General features: G+C 53.2%; 1 protein-coding gene across 2 annotated transcripts in view; it reads left to right on the top strand.

Moving 5' to 3' along the window:
• LOC144948428 (laminin subunit gamma-1-like) overlaps positions 1-25,349 on the top strand; it is a 137,158-nt gene that overhangs the window by 58,761 nt on the left and 53,048 nt on the right. The window contains exon 1 of one of the 2 annotated variants that reach the window (XM_078877886.1): positions 5,624-6,091. The exons of the other annotated variant lie outside the window; for it this stretch is intronic. Coding sequence (XP_078734012.1) covers positions 5,950-6,091 — 142 coding nt within the window. The 5' untranslated portion in view covers positions 5,624-5,949. Of the gene's footprint in view, positions 1-5,623; positions 6,092-25,349 lie in introns of those variants that run through there. 2 annotated transcript variants of the gene reach the window in all.

Genomic DNA, 25,349 nt, shown 5'->3' with positions numbered 1-25,349 from the left:
TTTGGTATGTGGTGGTGATGCGTGGAGCGTGGTTGTGAGTGCGCAGTTGGGTGTGCTGGTGAGTGTGGTGTATGTGGGGTGTCGTGAGTTCGGCGTATGCCGCGTGGTGGTGAGTGGTGGTAAGAGTTCCAAAAGTCCCCTCCGAGCACACGTGCTGGTTTCCAACTGCAAGTGAAATTGTCTTCTGGACCCGGTTTCGTGCGCGCCCATCACATCATCTGTGTCCTCCAGTCATCCCGTGAATCGCCGGCCCTGGGTGGATTCACCTTGCTTGTCGTGTACGCTGTGACTCACCCAGTCCTCCTGCAGGCGTGCAAACGAAACCGAGATCTTGCTGAAGGCATCGTTTTAATGACCTGCAAATAAACGCCGCGGCTTCTCGCTCGCCGGCGGCGGTCCGTAGCTGGCCGCGGCCGTGCTGATGAGCCGCGAGGATGGAGAACTGCGTCAGCAATCTACTCGGTGACGATGCGAACGACTCCGTTGCTGCCCTCGGCGGCCGGTTTGGCTTGAGCGTTGTGCCGCGTGTAATCCGGCGCTCGCGCAGAATTGTGCAGAGATGAACGCAACGGACACCTGCTACCCACACACGGTCAGAATCAGAATCTTTGGACTGCAGGAGGAGGAATCCGATGAGCGATGAAGCTCTTTGTTCACAGATGTCCAGTATGGGGTCACGGGGTCAGCAGAGGGTTCCCCTGCTTGGACAGAGTGGAGCGAGTCAGCAGTGGTCAATGCCAGGACGAGATGAAGCGGTGGCGCAGCGGTTAGGTCACTGCACGAGTTTGATAACCCTATCACGGCTTACGTCAATGGCGAGTGATATCGGAGCATTTAAACTATTTTAAGACGTTTTTATTTTGCCAGGTATAAGGCTCACTTGAGCTATGTAGCTCTATTTTACAGAAGCGACCTGGCCACAAATGATAGCGAAGTGGCTTATCATCACGTGGACATTTTAGGGCAGCCGAACACTCTAGAACGCGTGACCCGGTGGGCCCGAGAAAAAAATCCACGCGACCACGGGGAGAACACGCAAGCTCCAAATATACAGCAGCAGGCGTCAGGGTAGGAATCGAATCCACGACCTCCTGTAGACCAGGCGAGGTAGTTAACATTTCCTAGCCACCGTGATGATGATGAGAGAGAGAGAGACACGCAAACTCCAAATATACAGCAGGCGTCAGGGTCGGGATGGAACCCACGACCTCCTGCACACCAGGCGAGGTAGTCAACATCTCCTAGCCACCGTGATGATGATGAGAGAGAGAGACACGCAAGCTCCAAATATACAGCAGCAGGCGTCAGGGTAGGAATCGAATCCACGACCTCCTGCATACCGGGCGATGGAGTTAACATCTCACCACCGTGGAAACCCCCCCCCCCCCCCACCTTCACCTAACCCGAAACTTTCCCGCGCGGGGAAGTTACGGTCAAACACGACATCGTGGGGCGGCCTTCATCCAGCAGTGGATCGACAATGAGCTTAACAAACAATGCGTCGCGTTCGATATCTTGGTTCCGGCATGGAAAGACAACAAAGGGAACGAGAGGGCAGCGCCGTGCGTGCCCAGCTGTCTCTGTCGTCTCCCCCGTGCCGTTGCCCACGCCGCGCCAAGGGCACTTATTTTAGATCGACTCGACCTTGGGGAGAGGTTTTCGGCTGAGTCAACCTAGAGGAGGACAGAGCGTCAAGCGGTTTCTGTTCTCGAAATCGCGGTTGTTGCGTTACCTACCCGTGTGCACACGCACACAAAGATCCCCCGTATAGCCTTAACAGACTGTAGGGGCAAGTGCTGTTAGCACCTATAAAGGCCGGCACGGTACACGAGGGGGTGGGTGGCCAACACCACGCCCGGCCGCCTTTGTATCCCTAGTGACGATGCATACACATCGCACCAGGTACTCATTTGAGGCTGAGTCGACCTAGGGGAGGCCCGGGACCGGTTCAGATAATCGTCACTGGGTGTTGGCCGTGAGCGGGAATCGAACCCAGGTCGCCAGGTTCGCCAGGTTCGTAGCGCAGCGCGCTAAACGCTACACCACCGCTCTCCCCACACACACGCACAGACAAAGACAAAGATCGCCCGTAAAGCCTTCAACGGACTTTTGGGACAAGTGCTGTTCGCATACCTTTCAACCCCTTATCAGTGCCCTACCTCATTACAAACCAATTCAGACCATGTTGGCAACCCCAGTGTCCCTTGTAAATCCCCACGTTCATCTTACAAAGTCCCATCACAAGGGAGAAACACAAACTAGTCGACAAACGTTGTTTTTTTTTGCCCGTAGTGAAACGGCTGTACGCCGTATGGACCTGAAATCTGAATTTCCCTGCACGAGAATACGGGGTGAACCGTGTGGGTTGACAGCTTTGGGGTTCGCGAGCACCTATAAAAGCTCGCATGGCACACGAGGGGGTCATTGGCTAGCATGATGCCCGGCCGCCTTTGTCTTTCCAATGACAAAGACCCCCCCCCCCAGTATAGGCTGCAGCAGACTGTTGGGGCAAGTGCTGTTAGCGAGCACCTATGAAGGCTGGAACGGTACGCATGAGGTTGGTAGCCAGCACCACGCCAGACCGCCTTTGTCTCCCCAGTGGCGATGTTTACACACCGGACCGGGTACTCATTTGAGGGGAGACCCAGGACCGGTTCAGATCGAACCCAGGTCGCTCCAACGACCGCTCCCCACTCTTTTCACACGCAGCAGACAATGACACACGCACACACCACATCGCACAATGACACACGCACACACCACACCGCACAGACAATGACACACGCACACACCACACCGCACAGACAATGACACATCCACACAATGATACATGCAGTACGACGACACGGCCACACATTGTGCCACCTGCCCGCACATGCCTCCCCCGCCACCACCACCACCACGAGACGCACACACACCGTGACACACACACACACACGCCGTGACACACACACGCCGTGACACACACACGCCGTGACACACACACGCCGTGACACACACACGCCGTGACACACACACACACACCTCTCCGCCCCGTCACCTGTCCGCAGCACGACTCCACCCAGCCGCACCCCGCGCTCTACGCCGTGTTTGTGTACCGTCTGCTCATAGTCTGCGTGTGTGTCAATGTGCGTGTCTGTGTGTGTGTCAGTGTGTGTGTGTCTGTGTCTGTGTGTGTGTGTCTGTGTGCCTGTGTGTGTCAGTGTGTGTCTGTGTGTGTCAGTGTATGTGTGTGACAGTGTGTGACAGTGTGTGTGTGCGTGTGTGTCTGTGTGTGTCAGTGTGTGTGTGTGTGAGTGCGTGTGTGTAGCGGTTAGCGCGCTGCGCTATGAACCCGGCCACACGAGTTCGATTCCCGCTCACGGTCAACACCAGTGACGATTATCTGAACCGGTCCTGGGCCTCCCCTAGGTCGATTCAGCCTCAAATGAGTACCTTCTGCGGTGTGTAAACATCGCCACTGTAGAGACAAAGGCGGCCGGGCGTGGTGTTGGCCACCCACCCCCTCGTGTGCCGTTTCGGCCTTCATAGGTGCTCGCTGACTTGCCCCAACAGTCTGTTGAGGCTATACGTGGGAAAATTTATATTTCGTGTCTCTGTGCATCTGTGTGTCTGTTGCGTCTGCTTGACAACCTGTGAGTGTTTCCGTGTGCGCGTATCGACGTGCCTGTGCGTGTCAGTGTCAGTGTGTGTCAGTGTGTGTGTCAGTGTGTGTGTCAGTGCGTGTGTGTCAGTGTGTGTGTCAGTGTGTGTGTCAGTGCGTGTGTGTCAGTGTGTGTGTGTGCTTGTGTGTCAGTGTGTGTGTGTCAGTGCGTGTGTGTCAGTGCGTGTGTGTCAGTGCGTGTGTCAGTGCGTGTGTCAGTGTGTGTGTGTCAGTGTGTGTCAGTGTGTGTGTCTGCGTGTGTGTGTCAGTGTGTGTGTCAGTGTGTGTGTATCAGTGTGTCTCTTCCTGCCCGAGAGTGCGAGCTGTCACTCAGAGTTGAGCGCCACTCCCGTTGCCCACAGCGCTTCATGTCGTTGGCTGTGACTGTCGCAGTCACGTACGGCGCCTCGAGCGAGAGCAGTCAGAGGATATCCCTACTCGAGAAAGCGTGCCTCGCGTGTGTGTCAGTGTGTGTCAGTGTGTGTGTGTGTGAGTCGGTGTGTGTGTCAGTGTGTGTCAGTGTGTGTGTCAGTGTGTGTGTGTCAGTGTGTGTCTGCGTGCGTGTGTCAGTGTGTGTTTGCGGGGGAGCGGTGTGTAGCGCTACGCTGTGCTACGAACCTGGCGACCCAGGTTCGATTCCCACTCACGGCCAACACCAGTGACGATTATCTGAAACGGTCCTGGGCCTCCCCTAGGTCGGCTCAGCCTCAAATGAGTACCTGGTGCGGGGTGTAAACACTACTGGGGAGACAAAGGCGGGTGGGCGTGGTGTTCACCACCCACCCTCTCGTTAGCCGTCAGCGAGCACCTCCAATATTCAAATATGCTCAAAATGTCCCCCCCAATATATTGCTATAAAATAGATTTCTGTTTATATTATTGTGGTTATGGTTGTACTTTATTAATCCCTAATCTCTGCCATTACATATAATGAAACAAGAAAAGGTAAAAATAAAAAAACAGAGCAATGTAATACAATACACTATTAGACATTATTGTAATAAAAAAAGTCCATCCTATGTGTTAGAGAATGTTTTAATATTTTAGGCAGAAAATTCGTTTTAAAATTTACATTTTTTTCTGGGGGGGGGGGGGCGGGGGGGTGGACCCCAGCCCCTCTGTAAAATTTGGTCCCCCCCAATGTTGTCTCCATGGCTACGGCCTTGATTGAAAGCATTCCGTGAATGGACCAACAATTCACATGCCAGTCTACCGTTGCTCGGGCCACTGAAACACGTGCCAAGCTGAACAAGTGGCGGAAATTCCACGTTCCTATGGCAGAGTGAGATCAGTCTTCGCAGTGTACGATCACTCTTGTCACTTTCTTGACTTGTGCTGCTGGTCTGTCTACGTGTGTTGAACTTCTTTCGCACCGTACGTAGCCCACGGCGCTAATCGGCGGTGCAGGGAAAGCACAATAAGCGAAGCACAAAAAGCAGTTCTAAAGAAACGAGTTGTCAATCTACGTGATTATTTAAAAGAGGAAGAATCTTTGACTTTTATTCCGTGCCGAGAAGGTCACCGCATTAAACAAAAAAAAACAGAGACCGCTCAGCGTTTCCCTTCTCCAACCGGGTGGGGGCGGGTGGGGGGGGTGGTGGAAATTCCACGTTTCTATGACGAGCAAAGGTTGCGCGCGAGCAGGCGAAGCGAGAGGGTAGCCATGCTCGATTCGCTCGCCGTCTCGAGCGGCGTGCCGAGCGTCAATCCGCGCGGTTTCGGAACGAGGGGACGAGCGACCGGTTGGGGGGAGGAGGGTGGGAGGGCGTCGCCTGTGTGATGTGTTGGTGGTGTGTGTGTGCGCCGCGCGTGCCTGCGTGCGTGAGTAAGCCGTGTAGCGCGAGTGTGTCAGGACGGGGGGGAGGGAGGGCGGCGGGGAGGGGAGGTGAGGAGCGAAGAGGGCTGGGCGGGCGCACGGGGTGTGAGAGGGTGGAGGTGGGGTGGTGGTGGGTTTGCCTCCCTTTAAAACCCTGGCAAAAATCCAGTCTCTCTCAACCAAAGCGGCCGAACTTGCGAACTGGGAGCAGAAACCGAGGGGGAGCTCTTATCGAACAAAAACATAATTGTAACCCCGTGCAAGGTAACGAGTGAGCAGCGCATTCGTTAAAACAAAACAAAAATATAAAAACACACGCAGAGGTTTCTGGAGGCCAAGCCGCCCGAGCCGTCGACAACTTTTATCAATCGGACGGCGAAAAATACCGCGGGCTCCAGAAAGCCCCCGCTGTGTCAAGCAGCGACGCGGCGGCAGCTGTGAAAGTCCCCATCGGAGGACAGAGCCGCGCTGTTCGTGCCCGCCGCTTGGAATGAGCCCCATGGACGGCAGAGGACTCCGTCGCCTCGACTCTCTGCTCCTGGCGTTGTTCGCCGCCGTCGTCACGCTAGCGCCCGACCGGGGCACGTCGACTTTCCTCCTCTGTCGCTTCTGGAACGGCCACCGCTGGGAAGGTACAGTGAGGAGTGCGGAGGAGGAGAGTTGGCGGGCGCGCACGCGGAGACGCCGCGTGTCTCTTCGTCGTGGCTGTTGCGCGCGCGCGCGTGTGTTGTGTGTCTGCGTGGGGAGCGGTGGTGTAGCGGTGAGCGCTACGCTGCGCTACGAACCTGGCGACCCGGGTTGGATTCCCGCTCACGGTCAATGCCGGTGACGGTTATTTGAAACGGTCCTGTGCCCCCCCCCCCTAGGTCAGGTCAGCCTCAAATGAGAACATGGTGTGATGCGTGAGCATCGCCACGAGGGAGATAAAGGCGGCCGGGCGTGGTGTTGGCTACCCACACCCTCATGTGCCGTGCCGGCCTTCGTAGGTGCTCGCAAACAGCACTTGCCCCAACAGTCTGTGAAGGCTAGACGGGGGATCTTTGTCTTTGTTTCTGGAGCTGTCTTGTCTGCACCTAGGTCTGGTCCGTAACTCCTTGTCATGCGAGCCTTCGCCACTTCACGTGGCCTCAAAGTGCACCGAGCCTGGCACAAGCACTGCGGTGATGTCACCGCCACTTAGTGGGAAACAGCGGCTGCTGCTGTTGTTGTTGTGTCTGCGTCTGATTGAGGTGCACTGCCAGGCAGAAGTGTCTACCTGTATCATTTCAACACGGAGAAGGCTTTCGCGGCCAATATCATCCAGAATACAGTTTTTTTTTGTTAGGTCGCGTAAAATATAAATGTGTCGTTAAACCCGCCACCACCCGACACAGCCAATTAGCAAGGTTTGTCACGTAAACAGAACGTGGCAAATCCGTTACTAGCACAGCAGCACACCGGTGTGTTGGAGAGCAAATCCACAGATTGTGTACTCAGATTGTAAATGTTGTGGATTTGCTCTCTAACCCAAAAACACCTCTATTATGGTCAGCCTGTGTGTTTCGGGATGCTGCGTCGACTCATCCCAGTGAGTTTGTGACGAGCCCCCCCACCCCGGGTGCTGCAGGTTGTACGCGTTTGAGATGTCCCGAGTTCAATTCCTGGATGAATTTGACTCGCATCACCATTGCCATGCTGATGATCGTCACCACCACCATCATCATCAAATACCTAAGGAGCGTTGTTATTACTGTAATTACATGGCAGGTAAAATGAATACCACCCTGGGTGAGGCTGTAGCATCACTGAACGCGGAGAATTCACGGCGTTTTAAGTTGCACATCCTTGTCGGAGCAATGTGGAATTCCGAGTGACGGCTTGCTTAGCATCGTCAAGGGAGATGAACGCTGATGAACGTTGATATAAATGCATACGAGCATTGATTTCCTCTGGGAATAATAACAGACGGGTCGTGTGTGTGTGTGGGGAGCGGTGGTGTAGTGGCTAGCGCACTGCACTGCAAAGCACACAACCCGAGTTTGGTTCCCGCTCACGGCCAACAACAACGGTGACGAATATTTGAACCGAGCCTCCCATTACGGTCTCGACTCAGCCTTGACGAGTCCCTAGTGCGGTGTGTGCAGTAAACAACTGGGGAGACAAAGGCGACCGGGCGTGGTGCTGACCCCACCACTCCCACGTGTGCCGTGCCGGCCTTCATAGGTACCACTCGCTAGCAGCACTTGCCCCAACAGTCTATTAAGGCGATGCGGGGGGTGTCTGTGCCTTCCTTTGTGACACAAGGCACTTGCGCTGATAGACGGACGTCTCTTTGCCTGTTCGGCGCGACGTCGCCATCGTCACGCAGACGGACGTATCGTGCGTGTCTGTGTGTCTGTGTGTACACGTGTCTGGGTGTACACGTGTCTGGGTGTACACGTGTCTGTGTGTCTGTGGCCGACGGAAGTGGTTGTGTGTGCGTGCGAGAAAGATAAATCGATGTCAGACATTAATAAAAGTGTGTGTGTGTGACTTGAACAAGTGGAGGCAGGGGCGAGAGCGGTGGTGGGGAGTGATAGAGACATACGGACACAAGAAAAGGACACACACACATCACACACACACAGATCACACACACAAGTTCAAGTTTCAAGTGTTTTTAGTTTGAACCAGGTGAGGACCGGGATTAGTCTTCACGAGCAAAGAGTGAACCGGGTCAGCAATAATAACAAAAGCATAAAAGCAATAAAAGAGGGCACGGCGATGGGAGCAAACAGAGATCAGGACAAAAACAGCTGTGCCACATGCAGGGCTACACACACACATACACACAGATACACACACACAGGCACACACAGATACACACACACAGGGCTACACACAGACACACACATACACACAGATACACACACAGATACACACACAGGGCTACACACAGACACACACATACACACAGATACACACACAGATACACACACAGGGCTACACACAGATACACACAGCTCCACACACACAGATACACACAGATACACACACACACAGATACACACACACAGATACACACACAGGGCTACAGAGAACTGCAAAGAATTACAAAGACTAAGATCCCCCGTGTAGCCTTAACATACTCTAGGGGCAAGTGCTGTTAGCGAGCACCTATCTATAAGGCCGGAACAGTAGACGAGGGGGTGGGTGGCCAGCACCACGCCCGACCGCCTTTGTCTCCCCAGCGGCGATGTTTACACACCGCACCAGGTACTCATTTGAGGCTGAGTCGACCTAGGGGAGGCCCAGGACCACTTCAAATAATAATCGTCATTGGTAATGGCCGTGAGCAGGAATCGAACTCAGGTGGCCGGGTTCATAGCGCAGCGCGCTAACCGCTACACCACCGCTCCCCACACACGCGTACAGACAGATGCACACAGCGATTTAATGAAGGTTGAGACGTAACACAATGACGGTGAGAACAACAACGAGGAGGAGGATGGTGATGATGATCACAGCAGTGTCGGCCCTGACCTTGACTTGAACAAGTGAATGGCTGCTGCTGAACTACAAAGACAATGATCCCCCTTGTAGCACGGCAGAGGAGGGGGTCTCCCTCCGCACCACTCCCGGTTAGTTTTGTCTCCCCCAGATGTTGACACTCAGTGGGCTGGGTGCTCGTTCAAGGCTGAGTCGACCTAGGGGATGGCCCAGGACCGGTTCAAATGTTCACCACTGTTAGTTGCCATGACCGGGAGCTCGTCGTGCAGTGTGCTAATCACCGCGTTCGCCACTGCCGTACGCACAAGCTTGCACAAAGACAAAGATCCCCCGTATAGCCTTAACAGACTGTAGGGGCAAGTGCTGTTAGCGAGCACCTATGAAGGCCGGAACGGTACACGAGGGGGTGGGTGGCCAGCACCACGCCCGACCGCCTTTGTCCCCCCAGTGGTGATGTTTACTACACACCCCACCAGGTACTCATTTGAGGCTGAGTCGACCTAGGGGAGGCCCAGGACCGGTTCAGATAATCGTCACCGGTGTTGACCGTGAGCGGGAATCGTACCCGGGTCGCCAGGTTCATAACCGCAACACTACCGCTCCCCACAGACAGACACAGACACACAGACAGACACACACACACAGACACACACACACACACCGACAGACACACAGACACACACACGCCACCTTCAAGGGGGACGCGACGGAGTACAACAGAGAGACGCAAGGTTCGATTCCGACCCTGACGCCTGCTGTATGTTTTGAGTTTGCATGGTTCTGTCCCCATAGTCGCGTGGAGTTTTCTCCGAGCCCTTCCTTTTTTCCCTCCACACTTAGAAAAACATGCGTTTTAGAGCACCGTTACTTCGCTGCGACAATTGTCCACGTGATAAGCCACTTCGTTGAGCCATCATTTGTGGCCAGGTCGCCTCTGCGAGAAAAAAAAGAGCTATGGGTCTTCCTGGGTGCAATAAAATAAATAGTTAAACAAAAATGTAATTACCTTCTCAAATGTGTCAATGCTATGTTGATGTGTCGCCGTGCCTGCCGGCAGGGCCGTGAGTTACGGACCGTGTGCATGGGCGGTAGCCGCTGTCCCCAAGCTAACCCGAGCTGCCCCCGCGGTCATTTCCTGGCCCTTATTGTTTTTGGCCTCGCGTTTGAATCCCCCGAAGATGTAAATCGTTCAGGGGTATTTGACCGGCGTGTGCTAATTAACGGTAATCCGATTACATCACAAAATACAGCCGCGGAGGGCGACGCAGCGCTATCGGGTTACCACCACTATACCTGTTCGTGGCTAATCGGATTAAAACCATCCGTGTGATCTATTTCTGGCTTGGCAGCAGCAGAGAGTGGCTAGGCGCTTGAGCGAGCGGCTCACAATCGGCAGGTTGCAAGTTCGAATCCTAGTTCGGCCCTTAAAATGGGTACCGCTTCGTGGAGATGTCAACAGTGTTTGTCCCAAGGGTGGACTCACCCCCGGCATAGGAATGTGGAATTTCTATCACTGACTCAGGGTTGTAAACAGGAGATGAGCACCAATGTCTCGGTGCTCAAAGAACTTTGAATCTTTTACTTGGGATGAGTTACTTCCCAGCAATGGTTGCGCTTCACAGATGTTCGCCTGAAATGCACACGGTGGTTTTCTGAACTCACCGGCATGATCCACCAATGATGAGGACGAATGTGATCGCGATGTGATTGATACACATGGGCCTATGATCGCGTGTAGGGTACACGGTATTTTAATATCGCCCGCCTTACGGAGCCTGCCAATAACGCGGATGGCCGGAGGGTCAGTTGGCTCACTCTAGACACACCTTGTGTGCTAATCATATATTCATAACGCACATACCACGCAGGGCCCTTTCGTCAATCCACTGCTGGATGAAGGGCCCGTTGTCTGCCGCAGACATTACAGACCTTGTGCACATCATCATCATCATCATCGTCGTCGTTGTTGTGCATGATGTGCCGCAGTGCTCCGTCTCGTAGCCAAGCCCTAATATTGGACCTGACTTCTACGTTGCGGTAATAATTATTGTTTCGATAAAATCAACAAGTGCGTCGACTTGTAACGCGTCGCCGCCGCGAGGCGTTTGCTCGTCGCTTTCGAGCAGAGGGAGGAGAGAGAACGGCTCGGAGGCGCGAGGAGGAACCGCAGACTCTAAGCGATTTCTTTAACTATTTTATTTTACCAGGCAAAGCCCACCGAGATATCTAGCTCTTTTTCAGAAGCGACCTGGCCATCACAGATGGCAGCTCAACGAAGCGGCTCATCACTGCGTGGACATTTATCGCAGCAAATTACTCTGAGCGCGTGTCGTTCATTCTGAATGTGGAAGGAAAAACCGGAGGACCCCGATAAAAATCCACACGGCCACACGAGCGGGTAGACAGCAGCCACGCGGTGACGAGCCGCCGCCAAATCCACCCCCTCCCCTCCTCCTCCCCCAAGCTCTGCGGTCCTCTACATATGAAGGTGTTCTCGGCCAATTAACGAGTGTTGACACGTGGGAGGAAACCAGAGCACCCGGAAGAAAACGCACCGGGGGGTGCAACACTCCGTCCCGTACAGACGGAACAGGCAAAGTCCACGTTTTGCCGTACCGCCCTCGCCGCTGCCTCCGCTGGTGCCGAATCAAAGGGCGTGCGCCACCAACTTGCGCTTCTGCACGAGCGTGGTAACCCGGGTTTCCTTTGCCAAAGAGATAATGAATTTCAATGCGGGGCCCTCTGCACGTCAAATAAAGGGCCGTTGAATTGAAGGCGAGCTGATTGATGGCGCCAGGGAGGGAGGGAGGTGGCCGGCTCGTGCAGTGTGAGCGTGTGGCACGGAGGAGATGGGGTGGACCGCCGAGAAAGCCTCCCGCTAAAAACGCCGGCACTGCCGTCAACGCTTTGGTGTCGTGTGCGAGGCGTTGCTCGGCTCGACGTCTCGATGTCACAACAAACGTACGCGGCGCGGCGGTGACGTAACCCGGAGGAAGCATGAAATCCTCCCGCGAGCAAGCATTTGACACAACACGTGGCCTCAAAGTGCGCCCGGCCTGCCGCAAGTACCCTGGTCGCACCATCAAACTCTCATGGGCAGTGAGCAGGCGGGCAGCGCGGGCTCGTACCGCGCCCTTGTCTTCTTCGTGGTGATGCGGGGTGGGGAGAACGGATATCGCGGGCGCTGTTATTCGCGTGGTTATCCGTGATTTTATTCCCCTTACCTGCGGCGTAACGAAATTGTGGGGAACCCGTGGCTAACAGGATAGATGCATTCGTGGCACGGTTGCTCTCTTGCGCGCGGAACAATCTGACGCGCGTTCCGCAAAGCAGCTTCGCTCTCCACATTTTGGATAAGAACGTGGACAATCGAGAGGAATACAGCCGCGGTTACAATCTGGAGGGTTTTTTTTCCCGCAGACCCTACGGCTACCATGGACGGGATGAGTTCTCCTGCACGGGGACTCTCACTCTCCCATCGCTCGCTCCCATTCTCCCGTGGCACCAGGGACATCGGGAGCCCCTGAGAGAATCCCGCTATTTCAGGAACACTATGCAGAGAACGCTTTGTTTGCCTTTATTTTTCAAGTGGGTTTTTTTTTTCTCCTTGCGGGCGCACGGTTTGTTTGGTTTGGGGGCGCGCTGTCGCTAAGCGAGATAAATGACGGGGCGTTTGCTTTTGTGCATTAAGTGAACCGGCGATGCTGAGGGGTTCTCTGAAGCTCTTGAGCTTACGGGGTTCTGCTCGTGAAATAAACGTGGGTTTTCTTTTTTCGTGGTAATCTGTTGATGGGACCCTCGTCGACTCGACGCAAAAGAGACGCGTGGGCGGCGTCACACCTCGCGCGACCTCTCGGGATTGGTGGATCGCGCCGGGATTGGGAGCGCCGGCCGGCAGCGATGCGCGCCGAGCGACGTGCGGCCCTGCGCGTGTCCGCCGGCAGTACAGCAAGTCGGTTGCTGCCGGGCACGTTCGCGAGGCAGCCTGCACGTGGCGGTAACATTGATATGCGATGGCTTCCTTCGTGGCAACCCGCGGGCTCCTTCCACGTGCGAACGTCCGACGGGAATATATGGTTACAAGGAATGGGCCAAACATCCCCGGAACACAATAGCAATGAAGACAAGTGAATCGCGTTGTTAGTCTTGTTAACTGCAAGAGATTCAATGCTATTCTTGGGTGTGATGGCAATATGCCCACGGTTGAAATGGCAACGTTGAGGTCTGCTAGACACAAGAGGCAATTCATCTGAATATGATTTCATCTGTACGAATGAGGGTGTCAGCCACCACAGGTAACACACCTCAATGGGGGTCTCACTTAGCTCAGTGATTCGCTGCATTAACACGAGAAGCAGCGCCGTTCAAAAACCGCAGGTGACTCACACGAAAGCTCAAATGATGGCCGCATTCAGACGCACGTTGGCACGCGTACGGTGCGAAAGAAGGTCGTCATGCGTACTTAAGGTGCGTAAGGTTCTTACGAAGAGAAATCGACCTCGATCGCGCGTTTGTGCTGTGAGGGTTTTCAAGTGCGGAGGTAATTTTGTACTCCCCAAGTGCCTAGATCTCACGTCATACCGTCCGGAGGTTGTTTGAAATCAGCTGAGATGTCAAAAGGCTAATGTGCATCTTTCCTCAGTCGCGGTTGGCTGGGAAGTACGGACAGGCGGCCGGGAGTGCGTGCGTGCGTGTGTGCGTGTGTGCGTGCGTGTGTGTAAATCTCTCATCGCGGTTCCATTAGTGCCCGCTGCTTATCCGGGACAGTGTCTGCCCGCTCGTCAGCAGAGCCTCCGTGCTGCCGGGCTTGCCTTGCTGCGGGTGTGAGTGCCGTTCGAGTGTCACTCCGGTGTGCGCCGAGTGACAATAAAACGAAGTGATCGGATGATGATTTTACCTCCCGCAACAAACGTGGCCCTGCTCGTGAAAGGGTTGAGGAGTTATCGCGTTCGTTGCTACCTGTGGTGGAAATTCCACATTGCTGTAGCAGGCTCAAGGCTATCCAGAACGCGGCCTATGTTTGGACATTTCGCAAAACGGTCCTCATTTTATTGACCCTGCATGGGACAAGGCGCTGAGCGGACCCTTTAAATTTAAATAAACTTTCCACTTACTGCTTGTTTTAGAGCGTCACGGTTCGTGTTAGGCTGGCTGCCCTAGTGATTAATGCGGGTGTGTTACGCCACGGTGGTGAGATGTTAACAACCTCGCCAGGTGTACAGGAGGTCGTGGGTTTGAACCCGACCATGACGCCTGCATATTTGGAGTTTGCAAATTCTCCCCGTGGTCATGTGGATTTTTCTTCGGGTCCTCCGGTTTTCGCTCCACATTTAGAATCAACATCACGCGTTTTGTGTATTTGGCTGCCCTAAATTTCCACGTGATGAGCCACTTCGTCAAGCTATCACTTGTGGCCAGGACGCTTCTAAAAAATATCTACATAGTTCAAGTGGGACTTGTCTGGTAAAATAAAAAAATTGTTTAAAAAATGTAGTGCCTGTGAGAATGTGTGCCGTGTTGCCTCGGAGTGGACATTGAAGACATTAAATCTTGACTTAATGCTTTCGTGACTGCAAGAATTCATATTATTTGGGTCTTTCGGTAAAGTCACGTAGATAGGTTCAAAGAAAATTGGTGATTTTTGGTTATTTTCTTTGAACCTATCTACTTGACTTTACCGAAAGAACCAAAGAATATTGAAGACCTTATTTTTTTTAAACGGGCAGGTCATTGCGAGCCGGAGTCACGATTGTCAAATTTGAATATTTACTTGTAAATTACTCGAGCCTGAGCTCGAGGTTTTCCTGGGTAAATCCTGTTCTTGCGCGTGGCAAAAAATATTCACGAACTCAACGCCAGTGCCCGAGGTGCCTGCTAGCCACGAGAGAGAGAGAGAGGGCTTTCGGAAAGAGCCCGTGCAGCTTTGCTATTCCTCTCCTCCGTCGAAGGGTGAATTAAAGTGAAAGTTAATAATAGTCACGACTGCAGACGTCGGAACGTGTGTGGGGGACGACAGCGCGCGAGTGTTGTCCGTCTGTGGCTCGGCTGACGTGCCGTCGAGTTGCGTGGCCGCACCGTGGTGACGGGAGTCGCAGAGCGGCGATTCCATGACGGCCTCGCCATGCCCACTGCTGGAGATGCAGTCTGCCACCAGTCCGTGTTGGTTTCGCTCGATGCTCAATATGAGGCCTTTAACCCTTTCCCGTTCCGAGACGCGTGCAAGTTTCAGGCTGGTGGGTGGGTGTCCCGTTCGAATCTCGGATGCGTGCAAGCGGGTTCAGTGCCACCCCCGAGGTTAACCCACGGCATTAAGTGAGCACCGGGAACTGAACATCGGCGCTGGGGGAGGGGGGGACGAAGGTGGCCTGGGCGTGCTTGACACTCTCCGCGCCGCTCGCCTCGTGAACCGCGTCTCCCGTAATAGGCGGGGAGCGAGCAGCGTGATCCGCACGGCCAAATGTGGGTCTCTTGCCGCTGTGCGCGGTGGTCGAAGGCATCCGCAGTGCTGTGCCGCGCTATCATCGAGTGCTGATTGCGAATTCCCCTCTGTCAGGAGTGAGAGGTGAAGCCTGGGGTGCGGAGGGCGGCCTGCGCACAGAGCCACGCGTATTTACGGCTCTACGCAGATACTCTGGTGCGCGTTGAGTGGCGGCGCGGTGGTTATCTCACCGCACCTAGGACCTGGCGGCCTGAGTTCAGTTCCCTTCCGCGACTAACTTGCTGCGTGAGTGACATCCGAACTGGTCCTTGCACCCCCACCATGCTTTGCCAACCAGAATTGACCGGCGTGGTGAAGTATGGTTAAACAACCCCCCCCCCCCACCGAGGGTGGCGACGCGGTCCAGTGGTAACGCTGCGTTCGCTGCTCTTTGCAGAAGTTCACCGTTCGAATCTAGCGGCCGCCCTGGTTACTACTGTGGGTATAGTAACCGTAATACTACTACTGCACGCCGTCAGCTTCACAGTGGACATTGAAGATTTGCCTCACATCACTCACAAGAGTAGGCCCACCGTGCGTGCCGGTGTCAGGGTCAAAATTGGCCAAATTGGGAAATGACCCACAGATTACTAAATTTTTGACACGACACAGCAATCACGGGAGACTTGTAACAAGTGACTCTACCCTTGGTCTCTTGAGTTGGCACAGTAGGGGGCACAGCTGGTGCATCGGCCAGTCATCTCAGTCAGTCTACCCATGGCACCTGGGTCTGCCCCGTGACCTCCTGCCAGCGGGCGTTCGACACTTCACGTGGCCTCAACGTGCACCTAGCCTGGCACAAGCGCCGCGGTGGCGTCACCGCCACTTAGTGGAAGATGGCGGTTGTTGTTGTTGGTGTCTTGATTTTTCTGACCTGGTTAGAGAAACTCAACTTCAAACTTGAACCCACACGACCCACATGGTTTGGGGAGCTCAATCCACATCGCTCGCTTTGAGATGCGCTTCTGCGGCCGTCTGGAACGCTCTCTTCCTTCCGCTGTTAGGAAGCCACTGGGAGCTACGCACTTTTAAATCTGGATTACAAACTAATTTATTTATGACTGCTTTTTGTGTTTAGCTTATTGCCCTTCCCCCGCACCTCCCGATTAGCACGGTTGGCTACGTACGGCGCGAAAGAAGTTCAACGTACATACATTGACAAAAGGTCTGTGAGAATACAGACACTCTAAGCGTCAGGTGACTGAAGGTGCCTCTCCACTATTCCGAGTAGAAATGGCCTTGTATCAACTTGGTGTTCTCTGCAGTCGGCAACGATAGAAAACTATCCTCCTTAGGACAACAAGAGGGTGTGTTGGCAAGAGCGCTTTATAAACAGCGGGAAATTCACATCAGGCATTTGAGACACTGAATTGTCAAAACCCTATCCAGAGCTTGCTTACATTGAACCAGTGTTGCTGATGAGACACATTCCCAGAAAGCCGTGCCCACCACGGTTTGTGTAATACATTCTCAAAGTTTATTTTTTGTTACGTGGTCGAAACAAAACATTGGGGGGAAGGAGGCTCGTTGTTTATTCCGTCATCGACATTTCCCACGGCGGCGACGACACTGAGAGATGCCCTCTGCTACTTGTGTACGTCTGAAACGTATGTCGCGCCGCACGTAGCCAAACGTGCTAATGCCGGTGCGAGTTCATCTTCTTGGTTCTTTCGGTAAAGTCACCTAGAATGGAAATAATAAAATAATAAAAATAAAACATTATACAATATTATATTATTTTATTATATTATATTATTTTATTATGTTTTATTTTTCTTGTTTTATTATTTCCATTCTACGTGACTTTACCGAAAGAACCAAGAAGATGAATCCTTGCAGTCACGAAAGCTTTAAATCGAAATCGGTGCGAGTTCATTACCCAGCAGCTCAAGCCCCCAGGCTCTGGGTTCCCCACCGGACCTGGCCATGATGTGCCGCTGAGCGGTGTTGACTGTCCCCTCACCTGGACGCGCGCTCTCCCTGCAGCGCCTACCAGCGCGCTTCCCGCCTGCCAGCCCCTCGGCCTGTTCCTGCCCCTCCGTCTCTGCCGTCCGCCTGCAAAGTAAAATGCGGCGTTCGTCATCGGCGTCGGCCTCGCAGCCGGCGGTGAAATGTTTGAAAGGAAGGCCGCTGACGGTGGAGTTCCACGGCGGGGAGGGAGAAGGCCCCCCCCCCCCTCTCTCTGTCGCTTGCCGGCTGCATCTCGTCCCGCGAGCCCTAACAGCCCACGATGCAACGTTTTTTACGGGGTAGCGGCTCCCTCTTGTCCTCGCAGGAAGAGAAAAAAACCCAAGAATTACTTGTAGGGGTTGCCTCATAGAGCGCCGCTGTTTAAGCTTTAAATCGTTGTAAACGTCAGGATGATCCCAGATGAGCAAAAAACTTTGGTTGGTTTGGTAGTGGTGTGTGTGCGTGTGTATGTGGTGGTGTGTTTGTACTTATCTGGTAGGGTTGTGTGAGTACGTATGAGCTCGTGTATGTGTGTGTAGTGTGTGCGTGCGTATGTGGTAGTGTGTGTCTTGCCTTGATTGAAAACTCATTGAATTAAAAATGCTTTTGACGTTTAGTTTGTTGTCTTTCACCCGCGCCTCCGATTAGAAAGGTTACGTATGGTGCGAAAGAAGTTCAGCGTACATATGTACGTAACTCTATCGCAATGTATTTCTCAATAATCCGAAGGTTGCGAATGAGTTCAGTTTCTAGTTGGAGGCGCAGGGGAGTGAGCACAGACCATCATTATTTTGCCCAGGGTCGATAAAATGAGCATCACTTTGAAGTTTACGGTGATGTTTGTGTGGAATGTAGAATTACATAATTGGCTCGGGGCCATCGATGAAGTCATGCAGATTTTTTTCGCGACATCAGTGAAAAATCGCTTCACTCTTTTTGACCCTGACATCTCCAATGCCTGCGACCGAGTGTGAACGCAATCGGAAGGGGCTACCCCCCCCCCGTCCAGTTTTTTATCTCTGTCTCTGTCGATCCGGTGATACAAGCTGGCACAGCTGAGACAAACGGCACACCGCTCGCTCATGGACAGCGCCCGCGGTGCTGGCGGCTGATCTCGCGGCGTTAACTCGGCTGCAGGAGAGAGATCGCGGTCTGTGCTCCGATCACGCCGCGTGTTTTCACAACACGGACTGGACACAACGCCATCGGGTGAACAGAACGACGTCGCAGCGCGAGTAGGAATTAACGGTCGTGCGGCTGCCTGGGCGTAGCGTCATCGCACAAGGCGGGATGCTGCTGGATGCCTTTGTTCGGCCTGCGTACGCCACTCACGTGTTATCAGGGATTGTGCTTTATCCCTACATTATATTGTTATTTATTATGACGCGGCCTTTCCATCACGCGGTGTTCGTCAGGAACGCAACAACGACAGCGTTATGGGAGAACACACTCAGAGGCCAGGTTAAATTGTCGCGCGGAACCGGCGTATTATTTCACCGATCGAGCGACAATTTTAGGGGAGCGCGCGCACGCATCCACCACGGCCGTCGAGCATCGTCCCGGGGCGAAAGCTCCCGTCTCACCCGCCGTGATCAAACTCAACCGTCGCACCGCTCTCCCCGGCCACACCGCTCTCGTCTGTGACGCGCCGGGGCTCTTGGGGGGAAGAAGGGGGGCGGGTGAGAAATGACAGTGATTACAAGGTAGCCGCGTAGCCTCTGGGGGGCGAGCTCAGAGTGGCCGCGTGTCGTGGCACCCGGCCAACATTGCCGAGGTCCTGCGCTGTGGGCGGCTCGTAATCGTGGCCGAGCCGGTGACTGCGGTAGAGAAATGAGCAGTAAACGCCACAGAGCCCTTAACTGAGGTTTTTTTGGGGGGTTAGATCTCGTAAATGTAAAAATGTGTCGTTAAAACCCGCCACCAAGCCACGGCATTTACAATCTGAGTACGACGTTTCGCCAGTGATTACAACTGCCGCCGTTCAACCTACGTTTTAACCCGACCGGATGAATGGACTCACGGTCAACCGATGTCGGCCCAGGTGTCCAGAGCTATGGGTGTCACATAAAAATGATAAACAAGGCAGCGTCACACACGCGCCGGCCTCGGCTGTGTCTCCCGCTGCTGCTCTAACGTTCGATGTCGTGGCTTTAGCTTGGCTCTGATGGACATGCCCAGTCCAGTTGAATATTTTAAGATATTTGTCCAAAATGTGATTGGCACGTGCACCATGGTTACGTGTCGTTGTCGTTGCCCTGACTCCCTTGTTTTCTAGAGAGCGTTGAGATTTACACGCGTAAGAGCCCTTTGTGATATATTCCGATGAAATGCGCCATATAAAATGAATAATGATTGATTGAAAATATAATTAATTTAACGATTAATTAGTGAATATATTAGAACCCCAAAGTTGCCCCGCTTGGCTCAGGCAGCATTGTGGGCGACCCGAGTCTCCACAACGCATCGGTAAGCACATAATTCTTTGTTAATTTAGTACAGCAAAAAATATATATAAATATCGATGTGGAAATATTGTTACATAAATAACGCCCACGCACTGTGCGGTCACAGGCGCTAGATTGCAGGTTCGTCACGCTGCATCCAAGAAGTGTAAAAGATTATTTATTCCTTGCAAGCTTGGGTGTCAGTCGCTGATGATGTGAGTTTTGTAGTGGGTTTCTCGAAGCTGTCAATCCATACGGTTTACCCGTATTCTTGTGCAGGGAAATTGAGTTTTCAGGTCCATACGGCATACGACAGCTGTTTAAATACGGGCTGAAAAATTGTGTCTATTTTTTTGTGTTTCTCCCTTGTGATGGGACTTTGTAGGATGAACGTTGAGATTTATAAGGGCACGGGGTGACCAATAAGGTCTGAATTGGTCTGTAATAAGGTAGGCGCTGATAAGGGGTTGACAGGTATGGTTTCTGCTGCTATGAGTATTGTAGTGGGTAGCTATTGTTGAGAATATTGAAGTGAGTAGATGTTGTTGTAAATTATGTAGTGGGTAGGCCGTAGTGAGAGGATCTACTTATCTGCAGCTGTGTACTTTAAATGTGCACAAGTGACAGCTCACAATCAGCTTAGTTATCACTCGCCACTGATGTTATCCGTGTCCGGGAATCAACCTCACGGCTCCGAGTTCATAGCGCAGTGTGCTGCATCACCATTCCTCTCCTTTACAATGCATCGCTTTTCATTACTTTCGTAGCTCGTGCCTGTTGAAATATTTCGCTGGTGATGTACGTACGTAGGCAGCCGTGCTCATCGGAGGTGCGTGGGGGGAAGGACGACTAACTAATACCCCAAAAGCACTTCTAAAGCAATGAGTTTACCATCGAGATTATTTAAAAGTGCACAGCTCCAGTGGCTTCCTGGCGGCTACATCCCCCCGGAATTGACCAAATCTTAGCAGACCTCAAAAGCTAAGCAAGTGCTGTGTTTCATGAGCCTGGTTCGTGCATGCGTGGGTGACCAGCGAATCTTGCTGCATGATGAAGCGTATGGTCAGATGTCCCTCGCGACCGCAAGGCGAGGGAAGGCCGTCACGCAACGGTGGATTGTTGACCAGACTGTACTGGAGAGGCACCGGTGCGGTTTTTGCACCGGTGCGGTTTTTGCACCGCCCTGCATTGCAAGGGGACCGCTTGACGTTCAGGGCACCTTGGGCTTTGCGCGTATCGCGAGGCGTTGCCTGCGTTGCAAGCCGCTCAGTAAGGAATTCGCCGAAAACGCCAGCGCGCAACCGCACTGAATGAGACGATGTCTGAAGGCGAAATAATTTATAAACAATAAAGTTCAGCTTCACATGGTCTCGTTGTTCGCGCAAACGGCATATCTCGCAATCGCTGCGGTGGCACGGACAAGCTGGAATGTCGTCAGGCAGTGAGCCGGCACGACCCAACCGTGGTCCAAGCTCCGCCAGCGGCTCTACATGCTACGATGTGTTCAGCCAATTAATGAGTGTTTATACTTGCGCGCTACGACATCAAAAGTAAAATCGGAATTGAGCAACAAACCAATTTCCAAATTTCCCCTTTGATATGAAAGGTCCCAAAGGCATTTGCGTGTTAGCTTCACAGCAAACAGGAGCGGCAGTTTGGTGGTTTTTGTTTGGGTGATGTCGCCCTTTCAGCGGTAGGCAAGCCTTGAGTCAGAGCTGGGGGGCGGGGTGGGGGGTCAAACCACCACCTTGGCCACCGTAGACCAAAGCCAGACGTGTCTCTTAGGCAGGCCAGGCGCTATCGGGACTGTGCAGTTGTTTTACCGTGATAAAGTTGAATAGACCATCCAAACCGGATCCTGGAAACAAATCAATTCCTGCCACCCAAAAAAAACAGACGCCGATTTCCAGACAGGGGGCAACCCCAGTGAGTGGGTGGGTGGGCAATTGAGTAGGCGAGTTACTACCTCAGTGACTTTGGCAAACAAATCAGTGGGTGGGTTGGGGGTGGTAGTATTACCACCATTTACACTATAGACCAATCCACGACATATTTCTCAGACGGCCCTAGGTCAATAATCAAACCTGTGCAGTAAACTACTGAAATAAATATGATAATTGTATTTTACCCTTTTATCTGGCAACAAAACTGACACCTTTTTTACAAGGAGTCATGTTTGCATTGACCAAAATACCTACAGTCGGAATGCAAACAAAAAACTAAACTCTGATAATGTATGCACTGTCCTTGAAATGGATTGGTCCACACCCGAGACAGCTTTCCTTAGAGCCTAGTCTCACATGGTGTTGGACCAGGTGTCAGTTTTGTTGCCAGATAAAAGGGTAAAAAACCAATTATCATATTTTGCTACTGGCAAAGGAGGCTCCAATGATGGTACTGATACCAGCAGCCAGATCTCGGTACAAATCAATTGCTGTCACCCGACAGGCAGACGCCAATCCCCGGACTGCAGTGCTGCCCGCTGCGTATTCACGTCCGACTCGAACCCGGACAGGTGGCAACCTGTGGAGTTACCCAACAACACCAAAGTGGCACCGCGATGAATCTAACCGCCGCGTGGCATCGAGGGTTGCCCGTGGCGCGGTTTGTTCGGCGCGAGTGACCGCGGAGAAGCCGCCCTTTCTTCTCCTCCTCCTCTCTCCCTCCCTCCTCCCCCTCTCCTCCCTCTCCCCCTCCTCCTCTTCCTACAACTATAAACTGTTTGGGTTTTTTTCGATTTAAAGCTTTCGTGACTGCAGGGATTCATCTTCTTGGTTCTTTCGGTAAAGTCACGTTGAAGGGAAATAATAAAATAATACTAATTAAACATAATAAAGTTCTCACGACGATTCGGCCACAACGCAAGCAGCCGTCCTCAGGTGAAGAAGCAGAGCTGTCGGAAAGACAGCGCTCCAATGAACACTGCTAAGCTTGGCAACGTATTTTAAGCTGGGTGGGAGGAGGAGAGAGCCTTGACAAAGGAGTTTACATATCAACAGGGGAATTTAGCATGTTGAACTTAATAATGTTTTATTTTATTATTTTATTATTTCCCTTCTACGTGACTTCACCGAAAGAACCAAGAATATTTGTATTTTACCAGGTTAGGCCCACCTGAGCTCCACAGCTTCTTTTCAGAAATGACCCGGCGATGATTAACGATAGCTCGACGGAGTGGCTTATCGCATACAAGTGCACAGCGGCCAAACACTCTGAACCCGCGCTCATTCTCAACGGACCCCCCCGACAACAATCCACATGCCCACGGGGAAGAGAGACACGCGGGCTCCCAAATATATACAGCAGCAGGCATTGATTGTCCGGCTCGGGATCGAACCCACGGCCTCCTCGTATACCGGGGCGAGGTGGTTGACATCTCTCCCCCGTGGCGTCCTCTTCCTCACTGATGGTTGCCGCAGCTGCGATGCGAGACGACAGCTGCAACTGTTTTTTTTTGGCCGTTTCCCAAGCCCCCAAGTGGCCAATGCGACTCTCCTGAAACGGGGCGATTCTTGTGGCCACCGTGCGCAGGGCAGCTCCCTTTGAAGTGAGGGCCCTCCCCTCATCTCCTCCTCCCCGCGTGGCCGTGTTTCAAAGATCCGTGGAAGTTGCCGCACGCAGCTCGTGTGGGAGAACAAGAATGAGGCTTTTGCCCGTTCTGGCAATAAAACAGTCGCTGTGCTAAGATGTTCACATGCACCTTTTTGCGAGGAATCCTACCACACGTACTTGTGTTGAACAGAGCATGCTGTGTTTGCGTGTTCACGAGCGCGTGTGGGTAATCCAGACTTGATTTCCCGCAAAGGGTATCATCTATTTGGTGATTGAGCATCTTAACACAAACTCCTGTTGTGTTGCCAGAAAGGGCAAAATCTATTATTATTTTTTTCATACTTTGATGTAACATTTTGTCGCTGTTGAAAGTGATCCCCGGCTTAAAATGCTGATGAGCTGCGCTCGTCATATTCGGGTTACGGGTTAAGGCGTTGATTGAAGGAAGGGTCTGGTTTAGGTGGAGGAAAAAAATGTGGAAGATCTGTAATGAGTCCTTGATTTAGCCTTACACACACTCTGTGGGCTCGTGCGGTGAGCAAGCGTCTATTAGGTTCGGCACGGCACTTTGTTCCAGCTGTCTATTGTATGTGTGCTATGAGATTGGCCATTGCCCAAAGTGTCAACTATCTATGTTTCATCCTTTTAAGGTCACACTGTTGACGTCAAATTTTTTTTTGCTATTTGTGCACCACTGCCAACGCAGCATCGCCAAATTGATGTCTTTGTAAGGGGCGGTATTTTCTTTTGGGTCGGCTAAAGAGAAATGAGTCGTAAAATTAATCGACACACGAATCTAAGACGAGGTGTCTCCCTGCTCACGCGAGCTTACAGAGGTGCCTCACGCTGCATCGGTGGCTCTGAGCCACAGACCCATGGCAAGAACCGGTCTCTCCGTGAGTTAATATAACAATTGGCTTCCCTCCCAAGGGTGCGTTATCCGTGGACATGTTTTCCTTCTTGGGGCTGCGACAGCATGGGCTACGTCAACTCCCACCCTCCCCTCCCCTTCCCCAGCTGGGATTTGAACTTGCATCGTTGCTTTTGGGAGTCGGGCGGCGGTGGCTACGCACGTGGCCTGTCATCCAGCACTGCGGAGGCAGCAGTCGGGGTTGGTGGACCACCACGCAGATGTTGCGAAACTGCCAAGACGCTGGCTCGCCAAGAGACGGCAGTGCAGCAAGTGTCCCAATCGCCGCCTGTTTCCATCCGCACGGGGATAGAGCGTTGCCCCCTCGCGCCATTCAAACGGCAAAACATCAGCCCCTCTTTCAGTTGTAGCTGTGAGCGGAGTCGGCGAGCGCCTATTGAGACCAACGTGACACTCGAGGTGGCGGGGTGAGGCCGGAGCCACGAGCGGCCGGCCACGTGGATGGGGGGCCGCCTCCCGTCCCCCGGGGCGGGGGAGGGAGGGAGCGCCGTGCCCCCCCAAGCTTCGCGGCGCTCGCCGGAGCCGGGAGACTCGATCGCGATCGCGCTGGGAGATTTGCGGTTGGCCGGGATCAAAACAGCGGCAAGCGCCGTGGCATGCGCTGCATTCAGTTCACCCTCCCTCCCCGCCCCATCGTCCTTGCGTTAGACCCCCACCCCCCCCAGCGCTAATGACTAGGTAGGTGCGTGCTGGCTGTCTGTATGCGCAGCTCCGCACGCCCGTGTCTCTGTGTGTGCCTGCTGCTGCTGCCGCTGCTGCCGCTGCTGCTGCTGCTGTGGTGGCGGAGGCATCGGAATGCTGGCGCTGCGCGTTGCGCCCGCGCGCGAGAGTTTTTTTTTTTGCTCGTTGCTCGTCTCGTGAGCTTGAAGTCTGGGACGCTGAGCATGACTTAATAGCGATCTTTGAAATGCCCTAATCTGGTAAGAGAGCTGCGTGGCGCTTAAGAGCGGAGTCGTAACGTGCTTAAAAATAGCACCGATGAACAGAAAAAAAAGCCAAGAGAACGAGCGACTCGCGTTAAACGTTCAGCACGAAGGGCAATCGCTGCCGTTATTCGGTCACGTGCA

Source organism: Lampetra fluviatilis, chromosome 49 (assembly GCF_964198595.1).
Source record: "Lampetra fluviatilis chromosome 49, kcLamFluv1.1, whole genome shotgun sequence".
Lineage (NCBI taxonomy): Eukaryota > Metazoa > Chordata > Hyperoartia > Petromyzontiformes > Petromyzontidae > Lampetra > Lampetra fluviatilis.
The sequence above is the reverse complement of the archived record's forward strand: the minus strand, read 5'-3'. Positions and strand labels throughout refer to the sequence as shown.